This window comes from Chironomus tepperi, unplaced genomic scaffold (genome assembly GCF_022539635.2).
Source record: "Chironomus tepperi strain 1889 unplaced genomic scaffold, CSIRO-AGI_Ctep_v1 contig_449, whole genome shotgun sequence".
NCBI classification, from domain to species: Eukaryota; Metazoa; Arthropoda; class Insecta; order Diptera; family Chironomidae; genus Chironomus; species Chironomus tepperi.
The window spans coordinates 238,208-248,557 of record NW_027226571.1 but is presented as its reverse complement, the minus strand read 5'-3'; the positions used below and the strand labels follow the sequence as shown (position 1 = coordinate 248,557).

General features: G+C 34.7%; 1 protein-coding gene across 1 annotated transcript; it reads right to left on the bottom strand.

Moving 5' to 3' along the window:
* Positions 1 to 2,162: 2,162 nt before the first annotated feature.
* LOC139098596 (tubulin beta-2 chain-like) lies at positions 2,163 to 9,341 on the bottom strand. Its single transcript, XM_070650828.1, has 3 exons — positions 8,964 to 9,341; positions 3,289 to 3,921; positions 2,163 to 2,905 (listed from the first exon to the last, which is right to left on the bottom strand). The coding sequence occupies exons 1-3, from the start codon at positions 9,018 to 9,020 to the stop codon at positions 2,246 to 2,248; spliced, it is 1,350 nt and encodes a 449-aa protein (XP_070506929.1). The 5' UTR covers positions 9,021 to 9,341; the 3' UTR covers positions 2,163 to 2,245.
* Positions 9,342 to 10,350: the final 1,009 nt, after the last annotated feature.

The window sequence follows — 10,350 nt, the reverse complement described above, 5'->3', positions numbered from 1 at the left end:
ACACTGTCAGCGTGATTGTAATTTTTTGAGGAGGAGCGTAATTTGGATGGATTGCAAAGATTTAGACAAAGGTTTTGTTATTTTTACCAGAGTTGGCAGGACTTTGGAGTCCGGACTTTAAAAGTCCGAAAAGTCCCAAAAGTCCGGACTTTGAAAGTCCGGACTCCACTAAAGTCCGGACTTTGAAAGTCCGGACTCCACTAAAGTCCGGACTATGAAAGTCCGGACTTTTGGGACTTTGAGACTTTGACTTTGGGACTTTGGGAATTTTTTGACATTTTTTTCGGTTACACTGCGTGACCCGAGCTAAACAATTGATTTTTTTGACATTTTTTTCGGTTACACTGCGTAACCCGAGCTAAAAAATTGATTTTTTTGACATTTTTTTCGGTTACACTGCGTAACCCGAGCTAAACAATTGATTTTTTTGACATTTTTTTCGGTTACACTGCGTAACCCGAACTAAAAATTGATTTTTTTGACATTTTTTTCGGTTACACTGCGTAACCCGAGCTAAAAAATTGATTTTTTTGACATTTTTTTCGGTTACACTGCGTAACCCGAGCTAAAAAATTGATTTTTTTGACATTTTTTTCGGTTACACTGCGTAACCCGAGCTAAACAATTGATTTTTTTGACATTTTTTTCGGTTACACTGCGTAACCCGAGCTAAAAAATTGATTTTTTTGACATTTTTTTCGGTTACACTGCGTAACCCGAGCTAAACAATTGATTTTTTTGACATTTTTTTCGGTTACACTGCGTAACCCGAGCTAAAAAATTGATTTTTTTGACATTTTTTTCGGTTACACTGCGTAACCCGAGCTAAAAAATTGATTTTTTTGACATTTTTTTCGGCTACACTGCGTAACATGACTTAAAAAAGTGGTTTTTTGGACTTTGTTACGCAGTGTAACCGAAAAAAATGTCAAAAAAATCAAATTTTTAGCTCGGGTTACGCAGTGTAACCGAAAAAAATGTCAAAAAATTCACTTTTTTAGCTCGGGTTACGCAGTGGTACCGAAAAAAAAAATATTAAAATACTTTTTATAAAAAAAAAAAAAAATTGTATGGGACTTTTCGGACTCCCAAAGTCCCAAAGTCCGGACTTTCAAAGTCCGGACTATTCTAAAGTCCGGACTCCACTTTTTTTTTTTCAAAGTCCGGACTTTCAAAGTCCGGACTCCACTTTAAAGTCCTGCCAACTCTGATTTTTACACAAAAATCCCGAGGACCAATGTCAACTCTAGGGTTTGACATCCCTGAATATTGAATACGCACCTGAATTCTGCCTCTATGAACTCCAAGGAAAAGCTTAATATGCTTTTCATCTGAAGGATAGTTTCATGAATAAAGCAATAAAAAATTATTCTAATGCGCCAATCGACCTCGCTGTGTCTCTAAGTCTAAGATTCCTTTTATAACTTGATTATCCAAAATCCAAAATCCTTGCAACACCACTGAAAATTATTCATATTACCTAGAATAAATTTGCCTAAAACAATTATTTTAATAAGTCTATCATGATTAAAAAAATCTTGAAGAAATCTTTAGACTACATTAGCCTTTCAAATTTCTTTTTCTGCAAATATACATAAATTAACCTTGAATGTAACCAAAGCAATATAGACCTTAGATAATCAGTTCTGAAAATTTTGGAAGAATTAAAAATAAAAGATTTTCTTATTTTATAAATAAATGTTTAAATTTTATTCAAATTCAAAGCTAAAGGAACTGGAACAAAAATGGTTTTTTAAACAAATTCTGATTTTCCAGATCAGCATGCAGCAGGGTAGTCAATAATTTTGAAAGGAATTGAAGTTTTTATTCAAATCAGCGATTTTGTCATCAAGCTGGCCTTTGGAACATGAAGTAAACCTAGAATTTAGGTCCTAGAAGATACTCAATAATTCCCGGCATTGAGCAAGCCCATAATAAGGCCTTTAAGAGGATATCAAGCAATTAAGCAAATCAAGAACACCCAGAATCAATCTATTAATTACTTTAATAAAGACAAACTGCAAATCTAGCACAAAAAGGTTGTATCCATAAAAATACTGAACACGTCTAAAGCGAAGCCAATGACGATAATGAAATTTTTATTGATCCTAAAATGTGCTTGAGGTTATAGGTGTAAAAAAGTATAAAATTATAACAATATATACATCATGATAAAATGTCATATGGAAGTGACGGAATTACCATAATTTTATTACAGAACATAATCAACAAAATATAAAAATCTTTACTCTTGTGGAGCGTCTTCCTCGACAATATCTTCACTATCAAATAAACCTTCATCATCAACTGTTGCTTCTTGATATTGTTGATATTCAGATATCAAGTCATTCATGTTACTTTCAGCTTCTGTGAATTCCATTTCGTCCATACCTTCGCCAGTGTACCAATGGAGGAAAGCTTTACGACGAAACATGACTGTAAATTGTTCGGAAATGCGCTTGAAAATTTCTTGAATTGCTGTCGTATTTCCAATGAATGTTGATGACATTTTTAAGCCACGTGGTGGAATATCGCAGACAGCTACTTTAACATTGTTTGGAATCCATTCAACGAAATAACTGCTGTTCTTGTTCTGTACGCCCAACATTTGCTCATCAACCTCCTTCATTGACATTGGACCACGGAAAATTGCGGCTACTGTCAAATAACGTCCATGTCTGGGATCACATGCAGTCATCATATTCTTAGAATCAAACATTTGTTGTGTCAATTCATTGACGGTCATTGCACGATACTGTTGACAGCTCTTAGCTGTAAGTGGTGCAAAACCAGGCATGAAGAAGTGAAGACGTGGGAATGGTACCATATTTACGGCAAGTTTTCTCAAATCAGCATTTAATTGACCTGGAAATCTCAAACATGTCGTTACGCCTGACATGGTGACCTAAAAGTGGAGAAAAAAGAGATTTTGTTGGATATGACAAAAATAAAAGTTCAAATTTCAAAGGGAGGAAAAACTTTTCAAGCTCTTCAAATTTTTTTTCGTCTGAATTCAATAAAAAGTCACTTTAGAAATGGAAAACAAACACTTCAAATTGTGCTTGTAAAAGTTTCTGTTTCAAATTGACACAAAAGGGAAGTTTGAGGATTTTTATGAAAATTGGATGTTTAAGGCGCATTTAAATTAATTTTGAGGCTTTTAATCAATTCTTAATAGGTAGGAGGTCAATTAAAATCAAATATATTAAGGTCCACATCCAAGTCAAAATGCTGAACAACCCCAAAAAGTCCAATAATATCCCTAAACAAAAAAGCATATATACATACCGAAACCAAATGATTCAGATCACCATATGATGGAGACGTAAGTTTCAATGTACGGAAACAAATGTCATAAAGTGCTTCATTGTCAATACAGAAAGTTTCGTCTGTATTCTCGACCAATTGATGAACAGACAATGTGGCATTATATGGTTCAACGACTGCATCTGATACTTTTGGTGATGGAATGACACTGAATGTACCTAAAATACGATCTGGATATTCTTCACGAATTTTTGCAATCAAGAGTGTTCCCATTCCACTTCCAGTACCGCCACCAAGTGAATGAGTCATTTGAAATCCTTGAATACAATCGCATCCCTCAGCTTCCTTACGAATCACATCAAGTACGGACTCGACAAGTTCGGCACCTTCTGTATAATGACCCTTAGCCCAGTTGTTACCGGCACCAGATTGTCCGAAGACAAAGTTGTCTGGACGGAAAAGGCGACCATATGGTGACTGTCTAACTGCATCCATTGTGCCTGGTTCCAAATCAACAAGCACTGCACGTGGTACATAACGATTTCCATTAACTTCATTAAAGTAAACATTGATTCTTTCCAATTGAAGGTCAGTATCTCCATGATAATTTCCATTTGGATCAATTCCATGCTCATCGGAGATGATTTCCCAGAACTGAAATTGGATGAAAAATATGAAAGGAAATTAAATTAAAGAAAAACTTTTTTTTTCTAATTTTCTTTTATGTCATCCGTGTTTTGAATCCTCACATCCATCCATAAACAAAATTATGAATGATAGGCTGATAAGCAGATGGCATAAAAAATAAATTCATTCATTCCTTATCAATCAAATTTACGAAGAAAATATGGAATTGAAAATATTGTTGATGAGTCTCTTTTTTTATGAAGTTTTTGAGGAAGTGAAAATGAAAGCAACGATGAAATTAGGTTTGTTTAATTTGTAAATGTTTGTTCTACAAATATGTGTATAAATCAAATTTTTAACATGGATGAGGTGCGCTTGAAAATGTTTGAAAAATTAATTTTTTTTAAAGAGTTGAAGAAAGTGGAAAAATGTAAGTCATTAATTAATCGTCGATTAAATCTTTCATGCTGATGATGAAGATAAATTTATCAGGTTTTTAGAATTTTTTAAATGAGGGAGATTAGTAAATAACACAGCTGATGATGGATGTAATGTGCTAATAACATATTTAGTAGCAGTAATAGAAAAAGAGTTTCTGGCGTTCAAGGCTAAAGTCAAAATTGATTTTATTCATTGGATCCTCATGGTCTCTATCCTTTGCCACATCAAGTAGTTTGAAAGACATTCCCGAATAGCAAACATCGATTAATCGATCCAAAATTCAGCTTCAGACTGGCTTGACTGGGATGTCATGGATCACAATTGATCGGTATGATCATCGAGTTAACAAAGTAAGTAAGTAAGTAAACGATAGCCAGCAATAAAACCAGCTTCAGACGCCAACTAAGAGGGACCCAGGATAGCAGTTGATCTGCACTTTCAGCAAAGTAAGTAACTAAGTAACCGATTTATCCTATTCAAGATTAGTCCAAAAGGATTAAATTGAATAAATCTCTATGACGACCTACTTTTCAATGGTAACCCATTTTTATTTGTGTGCAAGGTTATTTGACTATAAATCTTATACATATATTTGGGATTATACGTATATTAGCCATGGTGCCATGAGACGGGATAAAAGCTTTCTTTATCAACATTTTGATAATAATTGTAATCCCCTACCACGCTTGGAAATATTATGAAAACAATTAGATTTGGATGCATATATTTTTTAATTTTATGTCATATTCATTCATGTCTACATCTTTCTGGTAAAACATGTCTAAAGGAATCATTTAAATAGTTCGAATAGACTAAAATACGTTATAACTAGTTTATGGCAAGTTAATGTCCAGTTGATGACTAATTCTAACGTATTTTTGGTCCTTTCGGGTAGGATTCGGACAAGAACTGCAGGTCAGCCTTTTATGCATTTTTGAGGCACTGGCACTGCACTTTTGGGCTATATCGTATTGTTCTTTCAAGGCTGCAGGTTGAAGGCCAACATTTTTTGACCTCAACCCTGTAGTGTTCCTTCATTTAATTCAACATTCATTCCAAACAAAAACTGAATCATTAAAATCACTCATTACCCAACTCAGACACCCAACTGAACTTCACATTCAACCTTGAATACATTTTAAATTTAAAGTGTTTCATTTTTATCAAAATCAAGCGAAAAATATACTCAAAACTTTTGCAGTAAATCAAAAATTTGAAATCAAAACATTTTCTCTATTTTGTAAAATTGCACATGCTACACATCTTTGCCTTATCATGACTGTGATAAGGTATAGCTTAAAATGTCATAAACACAGACTTATTTTCAATTGAGTATCACGACAATTTTGTGATTTTTTTCATTAATTTAATAATTTTTAAAAATTTATTTCATTTGAAGATGAACTTTGGATTTTTTGGGGAGATTTGGTGATGATGTTGCAGTATTGAAGGCTGTAGAATTAGTTTATAGTGGGATATAAAGGATTCATTTGATGAGTTTGACTCTGGTGAGTTTCTACGCAATTATTGCTGAGTCATGCCATGGATCACAGTTGATCTAATACTAATCTACTATACTAATCTATAGAGCTGTCTACAGACGTTCTTTAAACGCAGCAATGCGCCCCCGTGCGTCCTAGCCAAGAAAGTAAGTAAGGAAATATACTTATCGACTGACCTTAAAGTCACACGGTTTATAGAAAATGGTAAAAAAATGTCCTGAGGCCAACATGGCTCTAGTGTGGAGTCGGAATCGATGAAATTAGACTTCACGCCAGAGTCTTACTTACTTACTTACTTCTTGACTGGGGCGACGAGGGCCAATTGCCGCGCAGAGTCACGATGTATTTTACCGTGTCCGACTCACACTAGAGTCTAATAAGACCTGAGGACACATTTACTCACTTGTTTCACGCTATATGCTATTTGAGCTAGCATCAATCCACTTATTCTCGCCTGTCAATCCTCAAAAAACTGAACCTGACTTCTCCATCCTCAAAAATTCTGTAAATGACCCTAATTCTCAATTTCAATTATGATTAAGCTTGTTTAAAATAATTAAACAATTGTCATGTCATTATATACCTCAATAGCCTATCCACAGCCTAAACAGTCGATGAAAATCCTTCTAATTCGACAATTTTCCTTCCTTAATTCAACAATTCCAATTTAAAACAAACACGACAACAGCCAAAAAAGATTCTCGATAAACATTCGATACACATTTTAGTCTAAAATTGCTGTTTATTTTAAAGCACAAACATCATCATTATCATTATTTCATGATTTCATTTCTCTTCTTTAAACCCAAAAATATTCAGCATCACATTTTCCTTCAATTTTACCGCATACATACAATGTTTGTTACACACAGCAAAATGAACAAATATTTGAAAAGTTTTTACTTCTCTTTTCTTACACTTAAATTGCTCCGACAATATTCATTTTTACAATATCAAATAAATGTAAATGGCAAAAAGTTTGCTGTTGCCTATTTATCCATTTTCGCAGTCTTTTCGAGGTTTTTTATTCTCTTCTTAACTTCCGTCTATGTACATATGATATAAAATATTCTTTATTGCGAGGGTAGGTAGGAAGAAGACACACATAAGAGCTAGTCAAAGGCGTCAGACAAATCGATTTTCAAAATAGTCCTTTTAAAGTACAAAGGCAGAAAATAACTGAACTTTCATCGACCGGCTTCTTTCAACAGTCAGTCCAATTTACAACAACAAAAAATCGATTTTCATTTTCATTTTCTTTCATTTCTTCTAAATAAAGAATTTATTTCTGCTGCTCTGCGTCTAAGTACAAAGTTTGGCAAAATTGGAAAATAAATGAAACGACGGATAAATCGTGCCAGATTTGAGACTCTTTTTTTGTGTGTTTCCTAAAAAAATAAATCACATTTCATTGACTTTGAACGTTCAGGGTTGGAGGTAGTTTTTGGCAGGTTTGTTGGATGTGACTTTTGTTTTTTTGTGATTTAAGAGTCATGATTTATTTTACATAACTGGAAAGTTTAAGTTGAAAGAATTAGGAAGCAGGTCGACGAAATGTCTGTATTTGACATAGAACTGTCACCATGTCGGCTCAACGCTGTATCTATGTCACTTTTAGGTTCTTAGGAGTCGTTTGCCATGTACGATCGAGCAATCCTAAGCTAGTAGAACAGCAAAGAGCACAACTAAGCTTGCTTTACCCTTAATAGTACACGATATAGTTGCTGAGGAGGAAAATGTGGCTTAGTGCTGTTTCTATACCACCTTTTTAGTCTTGGAGCCATCGACTTTCATTCGAGACACTTGATTTCCCTAACAGACAATAACCATACTCACTTAAATGAGCGTACTCGTGAGTATACTCAATCAATATCAATGAGCATGTTCAATATTGACTGCAAACTCATGAGGATGCTCCTTGTATGTTGAGGCTTGTTTGCACAAGTTCATATGGAATCATAGCGTTGTATAGATCACATCTAAGCTAGCTTTACCCTTCACTGTCCACGATAAGCGTATTTGCTAAGAAGGAGGGGTTCATTAGCATTTAGTATTGACAATTGCCAAATGACAGCCAGCGATAGAGCAAGTTTAAGACGTCAAACAAGAGAATCCATGGATCACAGCCCGGAACAGAGACCTGTTCAATCGCTTTATTAACGCCCTACGATTCACAGTGGATCGATAGGAACCAATCATCATCATCATCATCATCACAGCTGATCTGTATTGCCAGCGAAGCAAGTAAGTAACTAAGAGAAGTTCATTCCTCTCCCCAACTAACGCCTCTCTCATGCAATACCGGCTAATTACCGAGAAGAATCAGCAATGAAGGAAAAAGCAAGCTTAATATCGATTTTATTATACCAAAAACCCAAAGCATAAAGCATAAAGAATATTTTTATTTCCAGGTCAATTATTATCATGAGTCATTTTAAATTTTGAAATTTCCCCAATAATTTTTACAACTAGCATGCAGCAATATGATAAAAAGTTGATAAATTTTGAGATATTATTAAACCTTTTATGACATCCAATAGCATGACAAGTTTTAGTTCTAGAAGTTTTTTTTCGATGATTAACCTTATTTATTAATGTGTACACAACGATTCATCGGGATTTAAGGCGAAGCTTATGATGCGAACGCATTGAAGCATTTCAATAACAAAACACGAGCTCACAACTCTGACGGAATCAAGAGAGAGAAAAACAAAACATGAAAAAAGAGGCGAGAGAACATCGCGAAAAAGAAGAAAAAAACACGAGAAACTTGCCGGCAATTTTCAGCTAAAAGTCATACTTAATATTACACATACAACCGTTGATTTTCACACCTTGGAAGTAGAACATGTGATAACAGCAACATATAGTCACATTAATAAGGCTTCAAAGACTCTAGTATTTGTCATATGTAAAATTACGTCTATAGACGAACATCACAACTGTATTAAGTATAATGACTTCATTTTTCCTATTCGGCTATTTTCTGTGTCTAATTTTAGAACTCACAAGTTCATATCCCACATTGAGAAGAAATAATTTATGAGAGACATAAGAAAATCATGCGAAAAACCACATTTATCGATCTGTGGCTGACGAAAACATCACATTCAAATGTCTACGTACCTTTGATCCAATTTGATTACCACATTGACCAACTTGTAAATGCACAATTTCTCTCATTTTTCACTGATTACACAATCGATTAAAATGTGATCACTAAGTACAATAACACAACTAAAATACTGATATGATAACAAAACACAAACACACACACACTATCTTATATTTCTTTATTGGAACCGGCCGTATTTTTTGTGGAATGCCAACAGTCACTTTCAACAGTTTTTGTAGAACTGAACCAAATAGCCTAACGATTCTCTCTTCAAATATAAATTATGGAATATAGACTGACTGCTTTTATTTCCATACACGTGGAAGTTCGTAATTAGAGTAAGGAATTACGTACAGTATGTATGTATTATTTAGATGAGAAAAGGTAAGTAAACTTGCGGTAAGTATGATGAGCGTCGATGGTGCTGTGGTACTGAATTGCTTTTAAAATTTTAGAGGTCAGGAAAAATCAATATGAAAAAAAATATATATATCCAAGAAGGTATTGAGACCTGCGTACATCAGATTTGCTCCAATATCGTACCATGTTGGTCATGTAAGGGTGGACGTAGGGGGGAACCCGATATTAATTATTGCTTTGCAAATTGAAGCATGCTTTAAAGCAATTGAAAAATGCGGAAAAAAAGAAAAAAAAATTGTAAAATTGTTCCTTAATGTAGCTCTGCCGTCATGCATAAGCATTGTGAGTCATTTCAGATGTTGTTGTCTAGAACGACGTCAGAGCACCAAGGGGTTTTGGATGAGTCATGAGGTTAAGAATTCGGGATTGAAAAGACCTAAATGCATCACTTGTTATTCTGATAATTTTGACGGCAAGAAGGACTTGACCCGAGCAACAACATACGGTAAATTTCCATTTTTGGCGTTAAACTCATCAACCGGGTAGCCGTCACATCATCGCATGCTCGTCACGAAAGACACCTTCAATGCGGCGATGTAGTGGCGCCCTAACGACTGTTTTGTGCTGCTTGGGATGAGATTTTGTAAAAATTCGTACTTCTCTGTAATCCAAATAGCACATGTCCGTTAATCGATGCAAAGTTCTTCCACAGACCGACATGACTCCTGATTGGTACCGGATTCGGCTTAAATATGTCTCCATGCCAGAGTCATGCCGGTCTGATGCCGGTTTTTGGAGCAATTACCTGATTTGTACTGTTCGGACAACTTAGTCATCAAATGTTCCAAACATAACCACAATATTCCCTACTAACCCAAATATTTCCATCACTGGAATTCAATAAATATCAGCCTGTGTTTGATAACTCAATATTGTTTCAAAACTTATCACAAAATTCCTTTAAATGTGTTGGTTCAATACTAATAGCAACCGGCTTTTCTCAGAAAAGAAATGAGAGAATCTCTAAAAATAAATTTT

Excerpts from the sequence above, each read along its gene's own strand:
- LOC139098596 (XM_070650828.1), bottom strand. The coding sequence starts at position 9,020 with ATGAGAGAAATTGTGCATTTACAAGTTGGTCAATGTGGTAATCAAATT. Across the intron at positions 3,922-8,963 it reads GTAATCAAATTGGATCAAAG|TTCTGGGAAATCATCTCCGA; the intron begins GTACGTAGACAT and ends ATCCAATTTCAG. Across the intron at positions 2,906-3,288 it reads ATCTGAATCATTTGGTTTCG|GTCACCATGTCAGGCGTAAC; the intron begins GTATGTATATAT and ends CTCCACTTTTAG.